General features: G+C 37.5%; 1 protein-coding gene across 1 annotated transcript in view; it reads right to left on the reverse strand.

Annotated features, from left to right (window-relative positions):
- CRYBG3 (crystallin beta-gamma domain containing 3) overlaps nucleotides 1-21377 on the reverse strand; it is a 101747-nt gene that overhangs the window by 35348 nt on the left and 45022 nt on the right. The window contains exons 5-12 of the mRNA XM_077884557.1: nucleotides 21154-21198; nucleotides 20465-20580; nucleotides 19353-19500; nucleotides 14829-14965; nucleotides 13218-13332; nucleotides 12044-12079; nucleotides 9598-9731; nucleotides 5921-6047 (exon numbers count right to left, since the gene is read on the reverse strand). Of these exons, the coding sequence (XP_077740683.1) occupies nucleotides 5921-6047; nucleotides 9598-9731; nucleotides 12044-12079; nucleotides 13218-13332; nucleotides 14829-14965; nucleotides 19353-19500; nucleotides 20465-20580; nucleotides 21154-21198 (858 nt within the window). The remainder of the gene's footprint in view (nucleotides 1-5920; nucleotides 6048-9597; nucleotides 9732-12043; nucleotides 12080-13217; nucleotides 13333-14828; nucleotides 14966-19352; nucleotides 19501-20464; nucleotides 20581-21153; nucleotides 21199-21377) is intronic.

Genomic DNA, 21377 nt, shown 5'->3' on the forward strand with positions numbered 1-21377 from the left:
TGGGTGAATTTCTTTGATATCATTGTTACCATCCCTTGTATCAACATATACTTAATTCTCAAAACACTTGTTAGCATTATAGAGCTCCCCAAACCCTGATTTTACATATATACATGTGATACACATGCATATACATGCACGCATATATACATATCTTATCTATCTTAATATCAATCTTCTATTTTCCAGATAAATTATACAAATATAAATACATATATCTTAAATCAAGGCTTTAATAGCCCATAAGTAATCTGCCTTAAAGTTGCCAGGACAAGCCTTCCAACTGAAATATGTTTACAGCCTGGGTGCCACACCAGCAAACCCGGTTATCCTGACATAAACATAAACTTCTATTAACCAAAGACTCTGAACATGCCTGTTTCTTTTAAACTGAAAGTACATAACTAGTACAAGGTGGCTATGAGCATACAATGTGAGAATGAGCTGAAATGGGTCCTTGTCAGGATCCTGGGCAGGAACTCCTATCAATAGGCACTAAGCAGTCAGGCCCAACTATAATGGGAGGGTCTTTAGCAGTTCTCAATTGTATGGACCTCTCCTCCCCTACTTTGGAGATTCTGGAACGCTTCATCTCTGCTTGCTCTTCCTGACTAGGGTTGCCGGAATAGGGGAGCAAGGATAAGCTGAAATGCCATGGGTCATTACGTTCTGTTGGAATAAAACAGGACAAAGGCATAAAAAGATAATGTGCAGCTGTGCTGTGTTTGTGCCCTTTCATTAAGAAATAACTTGCATTATGATGTAATGTATTTTACTTGAATAACGATTTGCACAAGTCCTGTTGTGTGGGTTGTGGGAGAGTGAGCTGGGAAGCAGGCTGGGGGCGCTATATGGCAACAATGCAGCCTGAAGGTGAGCAGAGGAGGAGGGATCCACTGTCATGGGGCCCAATGCCAAGTACAAGAGCTGGCAGCCTGTGATTTCACAAACATTTACTCATGTGACTGTGTCCTTTCTACTACTCTGCCTGCTAGTCCCAGAGACCTGGCCAAAGGCCACAGGGGCCTCTTAAGTGGCATCACTCTCTGGTTTATTCATGGCTTTTCTTGCCTTATAGCTTTAGCCGTCTTTTTCTAAGTACCTTCTTTTTTTTTTTTTTTTTTTTTTAAGATTGTATTTATTTATTCATGAGAGAGACAGAGAGGGAGAGGCAGAGACATAGGCAGAGGAAGAAGCAGGCTCCGCAGGCTCCTTGCAGGAAGCCCAATGCAGGACTTGATCCCAGGTCCCAGGATCACACCCTGAGCCAAAGGCAGACGCTCAACTACTGACCTACCCAGGCATCCCTCTAAGTACCTTTCTGAGCCATTCTCCTGGGTTGCACTCTCTATGGTTTTTTACTCAAACCTACTAAATATACAGTGTCTTATCTAGTTGACTAGTCACCATCAACACCGTGTCCCTTTTGGGCAGAGCTCCAATTCTGAGCCAAATCCAATCACCTGGGGCTAAATCCCCAGGGATCACATGTATGAAGTGCAATATAAAACACGCAAAAAACTACAAAAACCCAAAACCAAAACTTCTAACTGCCTTGTTCAGGAGGTGACTGCAGTCATGTTCACAGCAAGCACGGCGAGGTTTCTGAGTTGCTAGCATCCCTGCTTTACCAGGCACAGTTAAATAATTTTGAAAGTCACACAGATTTAAGTGGAGCTCAGCTGCCTGAGAATGAACTATGACTGAATGACCTCAAATATGTACTCCATTTTATATTTTTAAAACACTTATATCTAAAGGAAAATCTGGATAGCTTACTATAGATACGTCTTTGGTACAGTACTCCCCAATATCAGAAAAAAAAAACCAATGAGCTGATGCTTCAGGACCAAAGATCCATCTTTGGGCATTTTAGTAATTTGGGTGTTTTTAAATCCCCTAAAACCCTACAGCTACTCTGCCGTGGAGCTCTTGTGCTGTCCACTCTCTGGTGGACAAAGTAATATGATACACCAGTGGAGATGCGATGTACCCATTAATTTAGAAGAAATAACTGTCTTCATACCACCTGGTTTCAAAGATCTGAAAAGAGACCCCCAAATCTTAAATCTTAATAAAAGCAGATTCAAAAGTTAAGCTAATATAAAACTGAGGAAAAATAAGCATACCAAGAAAATTTTATCAAAGACGCCAAGGAATAAAAATTCCTTTTAGCATCCCCAGAGTCTAAATATTCCTATATTCTTCTGGGCCTCTTCTTTTTTTACGAAAAAAAAAAAAAAAAGTTAACTCAAAGTCAGTATATATATCTGCCTGACTCATTTGGAATTAGAAACATATTTCCCATTGTCTTCTCCAAGTACTCTATGACACAGATTACATTATCCCTAAGGAACATGTCCAGAATTTGACCTTAAGAGATCCACTGTATCCTGCATACTGAAGCCAGGACATTAGAAAACTGCACTGTATTATGCAGTTTTTCTGTCTCTCCTCTTGTTTATATTATTCCAACTTAGATCTTACATGTAGTGCTTCTTTCCTAACTAGGTGAGGGACACCTAGGAGGGTCTATATGGGGAAAAGATGTCTCATGTCAACTCTATGTGTTACCTTACATAGGCTGACAACTACAAGAGCTTTTTTTTTTTTTTTTTTTTAAAGATTTTATTTATTTGAGAGAGAATGAGTAGGTGTGGGGAGAGGGAGAAGAGGATTCCCCACTGAGCAGGGAGCCCGGTGTGGGGCTTGATCTTAGGACCCCAATACCCCAAGATCATGACTTGAGCTGAAGATAGATGCTCAACTTACTGAGCCACCAAGATGCCCCAACAACCACAGGAGCTTTTTAAATCCTATATCTAACAATACTATATCACAAGCTTAAAATTTTCAGAGGTACATCTTATGTCTTATCACAAAAAATTAATGATAAAGGGGGCAGGAGGAAACTTTGAGAGAATATGGATAGGTCTCTGTGGCCTTGATGGTGGTATTGGTTTCACAGGTGCACATTTATCCATAAACTCACTGAGTTGTATATGTTAAATATGTACAGCTTTTTATGTATCAATATTCCAATAAAGTAAAAAAAAAAACCCACCAAAACTCCTCCTCAATTATATGCCATGTCTGAAGAATATAAAATATTTCATCTGAAAATATTTTAATCAACACAAATTTAAATTATAAACTGTCTGAAAGTCATGCAATTATTTACTATACATGTATATTGGTCTGCAATGTGACTATATATTTATAGCTACAAATAAAACGCTAATAAGCCTTTGGTTGAAAGAGATCGTTTTTTCACTATTAAGGTGCTTTTTTTAGTCTAATCATTCTGTAACCAAAAAAGGGTAATTTGACATGGGCTCTAGAGTATGACAGACTTGCCCTCGATTCAAAGCTCTACACTTGGGCATGGTACCTAACCTCTCAGATCCTCAGTTTCTGTACCTGTAAGATGAAGATCCTAAGAGTCTCTATCTCATAGTCTTTGTTAAGATTAAGTACAAGTACACACGTAGGGCCATTAAAAAGTACTTGAAAAATGTCAAGATTCTAATGGGAATTATGATAATATATTTATAAGCTAAGAGTTAGTCTTTTAATTGTTAAAAAATCTTATTTTAAGAGAATAGAAGATTTTCTGCAAAGGGCACTTTCATTTATTCACATAAAAATAGTATCATATGGGATCCCTGGGTGGTGCAGCGGTTTAGCGCCTGCCTTTGGCCCAGGGCACAATCCTGGAGACCCGGGATCGAATCCCACGTCGGGCTCCCAGTGCATGGAGCCTACTTCTCCCTCTGCCTGTGTCTCTGCCTCTCTCTCTCTCTCTCTCTCTCTGTGACTATCATAAATAAATAAATAAATAAATAAATAAATAAATAAATAAATACCTTAAAAAAATGGTATCATATTTCTGTAAATACCCAAAACTTCTGTGTGCAGCAGGAATCAACATGCCAATTCCTGCCAATTTTTCTAAGGTATATTATCATACTGTCTATATCAAATACCCTCTATTTAGCTATATAGTTATGGTATTTATATCTCTTCATATCTTCTACTGTTGGGAGATTTCAATGAGTGATCTGGGGTTTTATGATTTGTTTGCTTATTTTCGTCACAGCCATCCTGGGAAGGTGCCATCACATTCACTGTTAAACATTTCTAGGATCAGTAATGCTTCCATTCGGCTATTTTTTTAATAAGGAGGGAAAAAATTAAAAATTATTCACTACTAGGTGGAAGATGCTTTGAATCTTGACCCATAGTTCCCAGAATGCATGTGGTCATGAAGACCTAAATTTTTTAAAAAAATGAAAGTTCTATCTTGTTTTGTCTTGCTTGCCTTTTAGTGGTCAAGTAAGGAATGGCCCATGGCCCATGTATAAGGAATGGCCCATGACAGTCAGTGGACTGTCCTACATGTTATTTTGGGTAGAAATGGTTTCCAACTCACTTTCTTAACTAACAAGGATCATTCACAGGGGAAAAAAAATTCTCCCTTGTTCCCTGTGCTGCCTCTCCCATTCTGGTCCTTCTAACCAGGTGAAGAGCCCCAAAAGACAGAAATCTGAAGGGCCAGAGCACACAACCTCCCTGAGTTCAGAGTCCATACAGACCCCATAACCAGCCTTCACCTCATGACCAGTTCCTTCAAAGAGGGCTTTGGAGACCACGCCAGATAGTTTAGAGTTTATATGGATACAGATTACTCTGGGAAGAGACCACAGTGGTAAACCCTGAACCCTAAGAAAGCATGCCCCCTCTGAACACATTAAAAAAAATCCATTGGGCGCTCAAGGTCAAATTAAAAAAAAAAATCCTCAACTCCTCAACAGGCATATAAGGCCCTTCATTATCTGGCTCTTGGCCTCATCTTCCCAAAGTTCTGCCTAATATCCTTACTTAACTGAATTTCCCAAACATACCAATTTCACTTATATGAGGTTTTCTCAACCTCTGTACTATTAACGTTTTGGGCCTGATGACATTGTTGTTTAAAAGATTTATTTAAAGGATCCCATTTTTACAGAGAGAGAAAGAGAGAGGTGGAGAGCTAGCGAACGAGTGCGCACAAAAGGGAGGAGCAGAGGGAAAAGGAGAATCTCAAGCAGATCCCACCTTGTTCAGCGCAGAGCCCCATGCAGGGCTCAATCTTGTGACCCTGAGATCATGACCTGAGCCGAGAGAAACCAAGAGTCCAAGGCTTAACCAACTGTGCCACCCAGGCACCCCCAGACCTTATGACATCTTGGGAGAAGGCTCCTGTGAGCTGCGGAGGTCTGGCGGTATCCCTGGCCTCTACCCGCTAGATGTCACTACCACAACCTCCCTTCCAGCTCCCGCCACCTCTCCCAAGTCACAAGAACCCAAAATGTCTCCGGACACTGCCAAGTGCAGTGCAGTAAAGTCACCTCCAGCTGAGAGCCACTGGCTCACATCTTTGCTTTTTAAAAGGTTAATCTCTTGCTGAAACAGCACCTACCCCTACCTCTGTCACCTAGTCCTGGAACCTCTCCACATGACTAACTCCTGAACCTAAAATTTTGTTCAACTGTTATCTTTCTCTGGTGAGTACTTTGTGCCTAATCCAATCATAGTCAAACATTATCAAGCATTTATAAAAATACTATTTTCCTGATTAGACTGCCAGCCCTGTGAAAGCAAGGACGGAGTCTCTGGCCACTGTATCACCAGCATCTGACACAGCAGAGCTCACGAAGCAGGTGCTCAACAAATACGGAATTGATGGATGAAAAGTTAACATAAGCATTCTACGATCATTTTAGCAGTTAAGAAAAGTAGGCAAGCAACATACGCAGTTCGGTGTAATGCCTTCAAGTATTTGAAACATTTTATAGTCTCGCACTGTATATCACAACTCATGTATGATTTTCATGGATAGAAAACCAATAGAAAATGAAGAATAACAATGCTAACTCACAGCTTGTAAGAACCGGAAAGACAAGATGGGGCCACTTAATGCCCCACAGGCATTACTGTCTTCAAAATCTCCTTCTTCAAGCAAGAACTGCTGGCCTTTAAAATGTTCTTTTTCATAGGCAACCCATCTAGAAATACAAAGGACATCCGATTGAGCAGTTAATGAGACTAATAAAAAAAACCCAAACAAACAGAAAATCATGATAAAGCACCTAGTTGTATATTACCATATTTTAAAAACAACATACTTACTTTGTTACCATTTATATAAAGACAAGCAAATATTCTATGCTTCATGGGTCAATAGCTTTTATAGTTCAGAGGCTTTTCCCAACTAAAGGTTAACTGTTAACAGGATTGCAATAGAGCAATGCTCACTAAATGTTTATGGTATGACCGGATACCACATCTCAACATGGTCAGAAGATAGTCTGCCAAATAAGAAATAATTGGAAAGCACAAATAGCCAATGAGAAAAGTTATAAACCCATTTTGAGATTCAAAGATAATTACTCTTATTTCACTGACAAAGCCATTCTAGAATCAGAGAATGATTTTTTTTTTTTTTAGATTTTATTTATTTATGAGAGATGGGGAGAGAGGGAGGGAGGGAGGGAGAGAGAGAGAGGGAGGGAGAGAGAGAGAGAGACAGACAGAGATGGTCAGAGACACAGGCAGAGGGAGAAGCAGGCTCCATGCAGGGAGTCTGACATGGGACTCGATCCTGGGTCTCCAGGATCACACCCTAGGCCAAAGGTGGCGCTAAACCACTGAGCCACCTGGGCTGCCCCAAGAATGATTTCTATATTGAATACTTATTTAGGTTTTAAATCAAAGGAACCTCTCACTAGGTTTCAGATCTAAAACACATTACTGGTGGGTTTAGCAAAGAGAAATGCAAATGGGCTGACATTAGCCCTGGTAGCCCATACATATAGGAAGACCTTTATAAATATTTACAGGTGGCCAGTGTTGCTTCCACCATTTTATCAGTGGTGATAATGGCAACAGGAATCACTGTGGCCGAGTACTTTCCAGGTTTTTTTCTTTTCTTAAGTAGGCTCCATACCCAGCATGGAGCCCAAAGCAGGGCTTGAACTCAAGCAACCCTGAGATCTAGACCTGAGCTAAGATCAAGAGCTGGATGCTTAACTGGCTGAGCCACCCAGGTGCCCTCTGGGACACAGGTTTCTTGACTTATCTAAAACTATCAGTACAGAATACTGATAGACACCCTTAGTCATTAAGCTCTTCCATGAAACTTACCTTTTTAATGAATAATTCAGAGTAGTTAATGACTGTAATGTGGACACAGATGGTTCATAATACATACTGACCTGCTTAAATCTGCCTTTTGAGGAAATGTGTTGTTAGACCTGGTATCCCCTCCAATGGGATAGATTCCAGGATGACTATTTTGAGGTCCTGGGGTTGGGGACTTCTGTTTTGGGGCTTGATAGATGAAGTTAGGTAGGGCTGACTAATATTGTTTTGGGAAAATAAAAACTACTGCAAAAATACTTTCTGTAGGGTACAAAAGAATAGCTACTCAACAATCATGAATCTCTCCTTGCCTTCTGCATGTAGGTATGTATATGATGGGAAAGAGGGGGCCACATGAAATGGAATAAACATAATTTATAGATCTTGTTTATCTGTAATATGTAAAAAAAACTAACACTTTTATACTTAAACTATTATGTGAAAATAAGTTGCACAGGAAAACTTTGAAATTCTAAATGTGCCTTTCATTTATATAAGTATGGCTACTCAGAGCATGCTTTTAATATACTTGAATGGGAAAAGAATAAAATATGTAGAAGACCTTAATATTAAAGACAGATTAATAAATTATTACATGATGACAGTTCAAAAATCTTTTGCTCAGTTTTTTAAAACATATTAAGTTTTATCGAAGAATCAATTTATATATCTATCTGGGATATATAAAAACATGTTATTTAAGAAAATTGAAGAAAAGTCAACCTCATTTTTCCTAGATTCCTCAAGATGGGACAGAGATGAGTTCCTACTACTTGTAGATGAACGGTTAACAAAAGTGAAAAATGGAAGAAATAGTTAAAAAAAAAAATGAAGTTAAACTGTCTGGTTTTATGTATTAATTTTTTTAGATTTCATTTATTTACTTATTTGAGAGTGTTCAAACCAGAGGTGGGTGAACAGAGAGAAGGACAGACTCAGCGTTAAGCAGAGCCTGACGTGGGGCTTGATCCCATGACCCTGGGATCATGACCTGAACAGAAACCAAGAGGCAGATATGGAACCGACTAAGCCATCCAGGCACCTTTCAACTGTTCACTTTTAAATGGGGATATGATATTTTTCTCCTGCAGTTGTCATATAAAAAAAGGGAAGTGTGTATGTTATATTACAAGTGATAATATTTTCTTGAAATTTTTATAAAATAATTACAAAAAACTCAGAAAACAATGTAAATCAGAATCTAGTTAATGGGAAAAACATTCAGATCTCAAAGGGAAAGAAAAGGCAAAAATATTTAGCAGGGTTAACAAGAAATGTGTGTTCACAGATTAGAGAAGACTGCACATAAATATGACACAATAAAAATGTGTTTATCCAAAACATTTGTTCATCGAGGGCCTAATAATTTTTTTAAATATAAGGATAAAAACTTAAGTGATTATGAATATGGGAGACCAATTTTGGATATGTCCAACATTTCTAATAGATGGCATATTCTCTTTTATTTCCATTTTGGCTAGCATAGCCATCACTTGATTTACTGCCAGAAATTGCAAAGTCTAAGTCTCTAAATGTAGATTCTTCAGTAATATTACCAGTCATTTAACGCCTATGAATAAAATATTTTAGTAGCACCTTTTACTAGAATAGCATAAACAAGTTTATGATGTTACTGCAAATACTGAGACATTGATACTCAAAGTAAAAGGAACGAATATATTCCAAGTAAACCATCATATCAACAAAGAGACCAACAGTGTTTCTAGAGGAATTCTAGCACAGGGTTGACAATGGCAACTAAGCTATGAAGAAAGCTCCTTCTGATTTTATCTGCCAGGATACAGATACAAAGGCACATCCCAGGGCAGTCAGATTTTCCGGGGTACCTGCCCCAGGAACTGCTGACTGAGACTAGGATCCTAGCAGTGGTTGGTTACACATGGGTTTATACTTAGAGGTTCTTGGGTGGGGGCTTCCTCAAAAACTGTACAGGGCTAGAGGGTAACCAATGTTAAAAATCCTTGATGTGGGAAACACAACCCAGACTACTTCTTTAATGAAGGATTCACTGCCAAGATCCTCAGCACAGAAAGTCAACTAAAATCCACAGAATAGAGAAGAAAAAAATAAACAGAACATGGGGTTCTCATCCATGTTCAAAATTTGTAAAATAAACAAAAATTTTATTTTGCAATTTTTATCTTCTATGTCGTGTTCAGAACACAAAGTTTTAGAAACTATTTTCAACATTTAATCTATCTCGAAATCTCTAATACAAACAAGAGTTCACAGAAAAGCCAGTAGTGACTAATACTTTTTAGTTTACAGTACCTTACAGAAGGGATGTATTATTTTTAGATTAAGACACATTGTTTTTGCTTGGCTTAGCACATTTTTTGTGCTGATCTTCAAAATATAGAGTATTAAATCAAATATTGAAAATGTAATACTCACACTCCACCGATGACACGAATTGATCCAATTCCATGAAAGTCCCCATTATTTTTTAAAAACTTAGGGACAGAATCTATGTGTTCACTAAACTCCTTGGCCTGTCCATGAAAGTGAGGTTTTTCATAAATAATGACCTGAAAGATAGGACAGAAAATTACTTAACATGTATTTTAGAATAGATACAAAACTCATTTAGTTAAGTGAGACTAAAGACCCCAACATGAATAGGGAGCACAGTCCATTTTTTTCATTAATATTTATTTACAATATAGAACACTGGTATTCACAAAGAGTATGTATAGAGTTATTATCATAAAGATAAAATATCTTAATAACATGTTTCTCTCATAATAATATAGTCAAATATGGTAACACTGTTCTAGTTACCCAAATCCTAGGACTATCTCACAGGGTAAACTGTCTTAAAAGAATTCTTGGGACACCTGGGTGGTTCAGCAGTTAAGCAACTGCCTTCAGCCCAGGGTGTAATCCAGGATCCCGGGATCAAGTCCCACATCAGGCTACCCACAGGGAGCCTGCTTCTCTGCCTATGTCTCTGTCTCTCATGAATAAATAAATAAAATATATTTTTTTAAAAAAAGAACTCTTAAATTATCTAAGTTTACCTCTGTTTGGAAGTTAATACAGACCCGCCTTATATTTACTGAATTTTCCCTATTAGAAATAACTTTCTAGAGGTTCTAGGGCATAATAATAAATTATCTACTGGCTTGAGAAAACACAGCTGCTTCTTATAATGCTAACTGCTTCTATGGCAGTTGCTATTCACTGATAAGATACAAATATGCATATTCCTGAATTTAAATACAAAACTTCCTAATAAGAAGAAATTATTGAAAACATTATGGTGGTTTTTTTTTTGGATACTGGTTTCACATGAGTGGGGTGGGGTAAGTATAGTAGGATGCCCATTCTGGCCATTTCATTTACTTCAAATTTGGATTCTTACAAGTATTTCTCTTCCGCCACTTTGGTGCTCTTTACTTCCCAAGTATGATCTGCACACCCTTGGTATGTGGAGTGATAATGGTGAGAAGGCACTCATCTATCCACCCTCTATTACCTGGGCCTATTTGTGGCTGATGGCATACTCAATGTACAACTGGCAAAATAAGGCCCCATAGTCAAATACACTGAACAAGTTATAGCTCCCCTGTTTCCAGAAATTGGTAACATTATACGAACTGAAAAAAATACATAGTACTGCTTCTGCTTTCCACATATAACATTTTCACAGGGTGCTGTATTTGAAGTGATGAAGCTTTATTTGGGTTTAATACTTTCTACTTGTGCTGAACACAATTAGACTAAGAAGCAATAATTCTTTGATGAGGAGCAAGCCATCAATTAACATCTAAAAAACTTGAAAATTGTGACTGTTTATGACAGTTATTTCATATACCTCTACTGCCTGTCAAACTGCCAATGTCCAAGGAAGACCCAACCTGTCCCACTTGAAGAGACTGAGACAGGAGTCACTCAGAAAGTGTCAGAGCTAATTCTGCAACTTTCAAGGTTCGAAAACCTTGGCTGTGTGTTATTAGAATCACCTGGGGAGCTCTGAAGACTTCTGACCATACCCCAACCCCAAACAGTATCTCTGTGAGTGGAATACAGGTATAAGTTTTTTTTTTTTTTTTTTTTTTTTTTAATGTGGGTATGTAGGATTCCAACAAAGAGCCAAGATGTATTACATACATTCAGATACTAAGTTTTAAAAGATTCCACCTATATGGTCAACTCCATAAATTTGGAATCCCCTAATGGGAGGGTTGGAGTACCTGTGTCTTGTTTGGCAGAACAGGAGAAGGATGGATGATTCCTTCTTTCCATGCCTGCCTCTGGAAGTGCTATCACCTAATTAAGCAGAGGTCTGTTCACTTCACATCTTTGATCACCATACTGGTTTTCTTCCTATCTCTTTTCACACACGTTTTATAATTCCATTTCCTTTTCTTTCCCAAAATGTGCTTAATCCCGGTGCCACCACTACTCCAGTTCTCGTTGCCTCTACTGTTCCCTTCAGATACTTACACTTACTGACATGTCTCTGACATGAGCTACTCGGTATCTCCACTTGAATGTTAGACTGCCACCTCAACTGTCCCCTCCCCACCAAATCAAAAATCAAACCTATCCCCTTTCCATCCTGTAGAACGTGTTTATTGGGTCAGACTGGGTTGTCAGCACCTCCACTATCCTTGCATACTGACTCAACTCTCTATCGCAGCAGCATAGGTTCTCAATGGGCATTCTGTGCAGTCACTTCCCTCCACTCCAATATCCACCAGCTAGGTTAGTATTATCAGCACATATTCTGGTAATTATTTTTTTAATTTAATAGTTCAAGATACTTGAGGATTAAACTCAAACTTTTTAGCCTGCTATTTTTATAGCAGGCTAAAAAGTCTGTTTTAAGACTTACCTTTAAGTTCATAGGCATTTCCACTTTTAGTCCACCCTTAAGATAAAAAAATTTTAATATTAGATACAGAAATATTTAGAATATTTGAAAGTAATTAAGTGATATATGTAGGTTATACAAAAAGATCTGATTGGTAAAGGTTATATACCAGCCAACTTTAAGTTGTGGTGAATTTTAAAATTTAAATACAGAACACTTCAAAACCAAGTCAGACTGCTCATCAATGTATGTGGGGGAAAAAAAAATCTTTAAAATATACTTTCAGATTAAAACCAGTACAAGGAATCCGAGCTTTTTAGTCTTTAAGGACACATGACTGAATACAGATTTAATGCCATTGCACAGTGTCCCAAGAAATAGAGTGGAGTTGCTAGATTTTAAAAAAATCTCATTTGGCAGAGTAGATTTCCAAACCACTGACACTACGTTTCCTCCCAACAACTGCTCAGGCTTTCTGAACATGATTACTTTCCTTTCCAACTTCCATCAACACTGTTTATCACACTTAACTATCTTTGTGACCTCAAGGTTGTAGAGCATAAAAGGTAAACCCCCTTCCTCACGCAAAATAATTCCAGAATTTCCTGTTTTTAATGCAACTCCACATTTTGGTATTTCTTAAGATTTCTTAGTTTTTTCCCAGTTTTTATTTTTTAAAGGCACGGAACAACCAAAAAGGGTTTACCACATAGCTGATAATATTCATTTGAAGTTTGCCCTCAAAAAAAAAAAAAATGTCTGCAACAAAAATACTGTATGTACTTATTATCTCTAAGAAAGCAGCCACTGACAGAACTGTCCATTTATTATTAATGCTAAGCTTATCATTCATTACTGTGATGAAAAAGCATAATTAGAAAAATATTTTTAATAAACACCAAAAAAACCCCAAAATTCAGAACTGTATTCAAAATTTTCACAGTACTTGTATTTATAAGGAAACTGCATGCATTGCAATAAACTAAAAAAAGGATATTCGGACATTTGTCTTCTAAAAAACAAAGTGTTTTCACACAGATATTCTCTATAATATATAGGCACAGAAAAATAATGTATATGTTGTTGATACACTACTACAGATACTCATTTCTCAGGATAGAGATGCATAAGCAATCACCATGGTTATTTTAGATTCATGGGCATTTTGGAAAATGCTTTTTTCAAATTTGCTTACCATTTTAAGTGGATGCAATGATTTCATTTCTGTTGCAGAAATCTCAAAGAGTCCATGGTCTTCCTCTAAAACTGTAGCTTGCCCTTTAAAATTAATATCTGGGTAGGCAAGCCAACTAAATAAGAAATAAATGGTTTGTTAAAGAATAATTGGAATACTTTATCTGGTCCTGTAAGAGTTAAAAGTAAAAAAGCTATCAAACAAACAAAAAAACCCAAGCAAAACAAAAAACAGAAAACCTTTGTGGCAAAATTACAACCAGTAAAACACATTTGAAATGACTTCACTAGAGAGTGTATAACACGAATTCATGTGCTATTCAGTACTCATATTCAAACACTATAAGTCTATTATGTTTTCTAAGCACTACATATTACTTTTCTTAGATTTTTCTAATATTTAGAAGATGTGACACCTTTGATTCAAACAGAATATAACTGGAGAGAGAAAAAATTGCACTACACTCTTTTATTTTAAAAGGGGGGCAATCAGGGATCCCTGGGTGGCTCAGCAGTTTAGCGCCTGCCTTTGACCCAGGGCATGATCCTGGAGTACCGGGATCAAGTCCCATGTCGGGTTCCCTGAATGGAGCCTGCTTCTCCCTCTGCCTGTATCTGTGCCTCTTTCTCTCTCTCTGTCTCTCATGAATAAATAAATAAAAATCTTAAAAAAAAAAAGTGGGGCAATCAGAGGTGGGATTCTACAAAGCATTTCACACCCCCCCCATCAAGGCATTTTTACATCTTTGACCCACATTTTTAGAATCAGTTATCAGTTTAATTGGCTGCCTCAAGAAAAGTATTTGAAATGAGATTCCCAAAAGACCCACCCACCTTGTAACTAAACTTGGTAATTACAGACATACCTCATGGATGGGGTCAATTACTAGGTCTGCCCAAGAGTTCTAATCTGCGGTTGGGAGAGATGAAGAAAGATCCCTATGGTGACCCCCAAATATATACCCCAACAATCATCAGAGCAGATAAAAAGGAGGGAAAGACAGAAAAGGAAACCACGTTGAACGTCGTGATTCAAGCTAATCTGGAATTAAATTAACACTCCACTCAGTCACACCACAGTCCAAAAGGTAGCTTTGGAATCAGAAAGGCTTGGTATCAGACCCATGCTTACAAACTGGTAGCCTGAGACAAATCATATAATTTTCCTCACTTATAAATCGAGTTAACTCCACCCACCTTGCAGATTGCAGTAATAAACAAAAAAGTACCATGTGTCCGGTACTGCGGAAGCACTCAACTACTGGCACTGACACACTCTTGAAATAGTTCAAGCTCCAGATTTTTAGGTCAGGGACATGTTTTTATTTCTCAGTCCCAAAATCTAGTAGATGAAGACATGATGGATGCATCTATCAAGCACTGTGTCTAAGAATCTCTATCTGCTGCTTTGAGTCCTTCATCAAACACTTAATTGGATCCAAAGCAAAAGAGAATATGTTTTAATTCCTGCCATTGTCTTTCCTGAGTATCCAGGAGCATAAATAAAATTAACTAAAACTTCACATACATGTATGTCACCTACTGAAATTTGAAGTAAAAAGTTAACTTTGGTGGCCATTGATCCTGGTAATAAGGAGAAACTGATACGTACACTCCTGACTTCACAGTGAAGGACACAGATTTGGGGATATTCAGCTCTTCCAAATTGGGGACTGCTCGCTGTATATGGATAGGACAACACGCTGGGTCAGACCGTGGGCAAAGTTCTATCTCTGGAATGCTGCAATCCTGGAAAAAAAATGGCTTTAATATCATCTGGAGACACACACAATTCAGTATTCTCAATACTCTGGACATGCAATTACAATTATTCTCATTGTTCAGTTGAATTTCTTCACAAAGACAACATAAAGGCAATACTGTTTCACTTTACCAGTTTTTTTAAAACAAATTTCTTCTAAGAAGTTACATTGATAACATGAAAATTACAAATACTGTTGATGGAAGAAGTATTACTCAATTTTTTTCTGCTTTTGTTTTTAAAAGCCTTGCTCTTTTAAGCAATCAGTGTTCAGTTACCAAACTATGTGAGTGCCAAAAGTCTTTAAGCCTTCCTTCTCAGGAGCATAACAAAGCCATGAGGAGGAAGGGAGTTATAAAAGCTGATCTCATGGGGGATATAAAAAATAAATAACAGAGAGGCACACTACTCCCTCAGTGTGTTATCTAATTTACATTGACAAAAGAAATAGGAATTAGGAGGTGAGGGTAACGGAAATCTGTTTTCCTACTTGTGGGATTCTATTTATTTTAGCACAAGTTGGTTTAAGAAAGGCATTATGAAATTTGACTCTCCCCTCCCATCACATATCCACTGCCACCAGGTCTCGTCACACCTTCCTTTAAAATTTCACTTACATATCTTCCTTTTCTATTCCCACTGTCAAGACCTTCATCAAGGCTAAGACTTCAATTATAAGCCTTATCAGTAGTCAAGTACTAGCCACACTTTATACAGTTGGGATTGTTAGAGAACACCGCTTTCCTTGGCTCAAAACCCAAGCACACTAAATTTACATTTATTTGCCTTTTTACAACATGGCACCAACCCCGTGACCCACTGGAACTCCAGGTAATCTTCAGTCATATTGATATCCATGCTCTCCCCACTTCCTTTTTTATATGGCCTAAGCTTTGTAAATGTTTCCCCCATTGCAACTAAAGAGACAATTTTCTGTATTCTCATCTATGAAAACCTTTAAAGAGTCAAATTTCTAACACAAAAAATAAAACTCATCGTTTTCTTAGGGAATCAAAGCTACAATTATTTTTCCCTCCTCTGAAATTACAGACATACTTCTGAGCACACTAACTCAGTAATCATGAGTGTCTAATTATATGGCTCCAACTTTCAGCAGCATAATTCTCATCTAGGACATTGTGAAATTCAAGTGACCATGCTTTAGTGAAACAGGTAAATGCAATAACAATCAGAGGGTGACATTTATCAGGCTGAACAATTGTATTTATTGTTATAATCATTTTTGTAATTTATAACAGCAATTTTCTGATTTTTTTACCTTCCTCGGAACTGAGCTGTATCATTCATTCTTAATCACTCTTATTAATATGTGCAAGTAAGTTAATACATCTTATTTGCAGAAAGCCAGCTCTAAAATGCAATGCAGTCAAGAGGCATAACCTGAGATATCCTTTAAAGTATAAAATATTTCTGCTTAAAATTTCATTTCAAAAATAGCCTGAATGTCCACAACAGTCACCTGCCAGTCTTGAAGGCTTTTGTTTGCTATTAATAATAGAGTTCTAGTAACATTATTTAAAATGCTGCCTGCCGTATTAATGGTCCCCCAGGGATGTAAGGTACAGTAACAGAATACATAACTAAGTGTCTCCCACAAGTAAGTTTCCTCTGCATTGTGTTATACAAACAATGCATGGGTGGTGTACTTTAAAAGGGAAAAAGCTAAAAGGCATTCGAGTCAGCCACAAACAGAAGGAAACAGCATAATGGAAAAAGCATAATGAGGGCTACAAAATGGAAAATAAACAAAAATAAGAATGCTTATGTCCTCAGGCAGAGGATCAGTTTTGTTTTGTTTTTTTTTTCTCCAGGTAACTGTAAAAAGATGTCACTAGTTAAGTTTTATCTCCTTCATGGTGGCTATTCTCATAGGAATAATGTCTCTTGCATAATTCTTGATGGACCGAGGCAGTAACACTAGGACCGAGGCAGTAAACTCTAACAACACAAGGGTGCTTTATAATAACCTGGCAACAATGAACAGTTTACTCTTAGTAAAAGTTGTATGGCTTCTTCTCCAACTTTTATAGTCATAATATACTTTACAAATATTCTTATGAAACTTACAAGCTTACACTATTAAAGCATTTGTAGGAATGGAGGAAAAACTATAGGGGAGAAACAGGCAAGAATGGATTACAGTTAACAAAAACAACAAGAAATCTAATTGACTCCACCTCATATAAAATACTTTTAGCCTTTATCTAACAAAAGGTCTTTTTCTTCTTGGCAAGTTTGTGAGGACAAAACCAAAGAAACATCTGATCATAAAAAAAAAAAAAGTCATTCCTTAAAAATATATATATTAAATCACAGTAAACGGTAATTTGCAATAGTCATTTCTAGTATTTGAGAAAAGAATCACCTGACTCAACCATTACTGCAATGCTACTTCACCCTTAATTATTTCTGGGAACTAAAATGGCCCTTGAGCAGAAGGTACAACTGCCGCTAACTGATGACATCCTTTGCATCTATTAACAGCAAAGTGAAGACTTCATGAAAGTATTATCTTTAAAGAATGCTGAAGTTTTGACTACTCAGATTAGAATAAAAAATGATGAAGCAAGATCATTTGAATTTGGAATGGTAACAATCCCCAAGAAAATGAAGTTATCAATTGGTAGAATTATAACAAGGTTGGAGAAAGGAAGCAGTTCAATGCTTGACTCTTACTTTGTAAAATATTTAGAACAATGCTAATGCTTTTTCCAGTCGATGCTCAATAGTTTTTTTCCTTCCTCACTGAAAGTTGCTAGCATGTTCAAGACATGAGGGCACTTACACTGCAATTTAAAAAATGACCCCAAGAACAAACACTGGAAGAAGGAAAAAATGCAAGCAACACTTATTCTTTCTTTTAATATAGTCTAAGCAAATGGCAGGTGTGCAAATAGCCATTTATATATCCCTATTCAACAAATTGAGTTTTTTGCTTGATTTTATCATGGCTGGATTTTTGGGTGGTGAGAAGGTTCATGTTTTCAACAACTTCTCTTTTTTCCCCACTGGGCTTGGCATGATGCCTGACATTCACAAGAAAAGCACAAAACCATAACTTACTTAAATCTTAGAAGATTCCACCTACCAACTATTCATCTCAATCAATTACTAGTGAGCTAGCTAATTAAATGAGCACTCAACTGCTGCTTGCTGAGCTGAACTGCTTGCAGTTAAATTTTGCAATGAAAACGAACACTGCTGGGGCAGCCCGGGTGGCCCAGCAGTTTAGTGCCACCTTCAGTCCAGGGCCTGCTCCTGGAGACCCGGGATCAAGTCCCATGTCGGGTTCCCTGCATGGAGCTTGCTTCTCCCTCTGCCTGTGTCTCTGCCTGCCTCTCTCTCTCTGTGTCTCTCATGAATAAATAAAATCTTTAAAAAAAATTGAAAACAAACACTGCCCTCAGTGCTGTAGCCATCAATGTTCTCATAGTACCACCAACATTCACCTCTGCATCTGATGCAAGTGGCTCTGCCAAGAACTTCCTCACATTTCCCACCCACCTAACCCATTTATTCTCTCAAGATTCCAATCAGGTGCTGCCTCCTCCAGGTGAGATGCCCCTTCTTTGTGCACTCCCAAGCCATACAGAGCATTCTCACTTCACATGGTTATGTGACTCAGCTGTCTCTCCCCCCCTAGACTTTAAGCCATCTGAAGTATGAGATCATATCTCGATTGTATTTCCATTCCCTGTGCCTATCACAGTATTAGGTCTAAAAGCAGAACACATATTTGTTAAGACTCAGGCTTGTTAGCAGTTTTCCAGGAAGTATTAATTCACATAAACTACATTCAGATACTCCTTTCATGAGGGCTTTTTCTGGATGCCATTTGCAACTAACAAGCATTTAATAATCAACCCAAATCATCATGACAGGGTCCATCTTAATTTATATTTTTAAGCACATAAACAAAAGCTCCATAACTTGAAAAAATATAGGGGCACTCAGTCGGTGAAGCGTCTCTCTTTGGCTTAGGTCATGATCCCAGGGTCCTGGGATGGAGCCCAGCATTGGGCTCCCTGCTCAGTGGGGAGTCTGCTTTTGTCTCTCCCTCCACCCTCTCCCTGCTTGTGCTTGCTCTCTCATTCTCTCTCACACATGTACTCTTTCTCTCTCTCAAGTAAATAAATATCTTAAAGAAAAAAATATATCCATGACTGTCATATGCATAACTGTAATAAATAATGTACTATTTTAGTGCTGAAGGAACTCTTAAGAATACACTGGGAAAACTCTGTCCTTATCTGATATTTCTCCTAATCGCTAATTCACCTCTCCTCTAAATCACCACAGCACTTTTCATGACATGTTCCATTAGACCGGGAGACCTCCCTCCGGTTGTGTTACCTTTAAGACACGTTTGATAGAACCCAATACAAAGTCTCTTTGTGGATGCTTCCTGTTCTGAAGGATCCAGTCACGATTTAACACCTTTTCCCCTTCTTCCAACACACATTTCTGACCTTGGAAATGTGGCTTCTCATACAAAATCCAGCTGAACAAATATAAAAGCATGATCAGTTATAATTAATTTTCTAAGAAATGAGGCATAAAACAAATGATACTTAGTAAATCCACAGAGCATCTCACCTACCTTTTAAAACCTGAGCTATTTGACACCATTAGCCTACGATTCTATTTTTGAAACACTGATATATGCTAATTTAAGTCTAGACAAATAGCATAAGAGTAATAAGAATAAAAGTACATACAACTTGGAAATATTCCTGGACATAATCTATGCCTGTGCCTGTATTTAGGTATGCATGTACTTTCTAGATGGTGTATAAACAAAGTTATCCATTTCTATTAAAACAGCAGCTTAACAATTCCAAATTTTAAATAAAATGGGAGCACATGCGTCCCTTTTTGTTACATGAAGACAACACCACACCATAGCACTTACATCATGAATACTGACACGCGGGGAACGAAGACACTCACGGGACAAAGAAATTCTGGCTGCATCACGTAGGAGGGAAACAGCTGATAATGAAGTTTTCCCTCATTTTTACATCATACAAAGAATCTTTCACTTCTTGACCATGTCAGCTATACAAATGACTTTATGTGTGTGGCCTTCACATTCCTTAGCATCCTACGAAGTTTGAATTCACTTTCAAAGCTATGCTTCATTCAACTTCTGCCTTCAACATAATTTGCTAAATCTGTCTTGCTAATAGTATAGTTTTAGAATTGTACAGATAATATATAATACATATATTAGGCCCTGCTACTTATGGCTGGTCTTAAGCACTAAAAACAGCCTATATTTTCTGTTACAGAACATAAAGGGAACAATTAAATTATAAAACACTAATAATGTTTCAAAATATTCTTTCAAAAACTAGGGGAAAAGGAATGCGACTTTAATAAAAAATACAAAAAACATAAACAGTAAGACAACACACTTAGTTGTGGTGGAGAGAATTGCTACAAAATTTTAAGAGGTCTCTTACCAGCCCCTTACAACTTTTATCAGTACCCCATTCGGAAAGGACCATGATGTAGCATCAGGAATATTACAGTAGATCTCTTGCTTATATTTACTTCCATGGAGATCATAGATAACCATCTGCAACATATAGTAAGTAGGCACAATAACTAATTTTAAGAATGCATTTAAAATTCCAAAATGTCCTAGAATGCAGAAAATAAAATATCCTAAATGTATAAAAGTGATTATTACTTTAGATGCTCAATCTTTGAGTAAAATAATCCCTTTTAAAGTTAGTGAGAAGTATTAATTTTAAACTCCCCAAACATGAAAGTAAATCTTACTTTTTTTTTTTTAAAGTAAGCTCTACACTCAATGTGGGGCTTGAACTCACAACCCTGATATCAAGAATTCTATGCCCTCCCAACTGAGCCAGCCAGCTGCTCCTAAAATGACCTTACCTTTCGTATTTTATCTTAGTCTCTAAGAAATTTATGCTCACTGGGGCACCTGGATGGCTTAGTCAGCTAAGCATCTGTCTTCAGCTCAGGTCATAATCTCAGGGTCCTGGGATACAACCCGGAATCGGGCTCCCTGCTCAGCTGGGGGTCTGGTTCTCTCTCTCCTTCCCTGCACTTCCCTCTCGCTCGCTCTCTAATAAAATCTTTAAAAATAAAACCAAACAAACAAACAAAAGAAATGTAGGCTTACCTTTCCAGGTCTTGGGTTACACCGCAAAATCTGTTTGTTAATATTCTGAAATAATAAAAGTGTAAGAAGGAAGCCTTAAGAAACATCAATAGAAAGGTAAATAGTTCACCTCCTTAGCAGTCACAAATCTAATTTATCACATATTTACTCAGGGACCATTATATGCAAAGTGCACTTCTAGGTACTACAAGGGATATAAGGGCAAATATAAAGGGAAATAATGT

This window comes from Canis aureus, chromosome 35, assembly GCF_053574225.1.
Source record: "Canis aureus isolate CA01 chromosome 35, VMU_Caureus_v.1.0, whole genome shotgun sequence".
In the NCBI taxonomy this organism is placed as follows: Eukaryota; Metazoa; Chordata; class Mammalia; order Carnivora; family Canidae; genus Canis; species Canis aureus.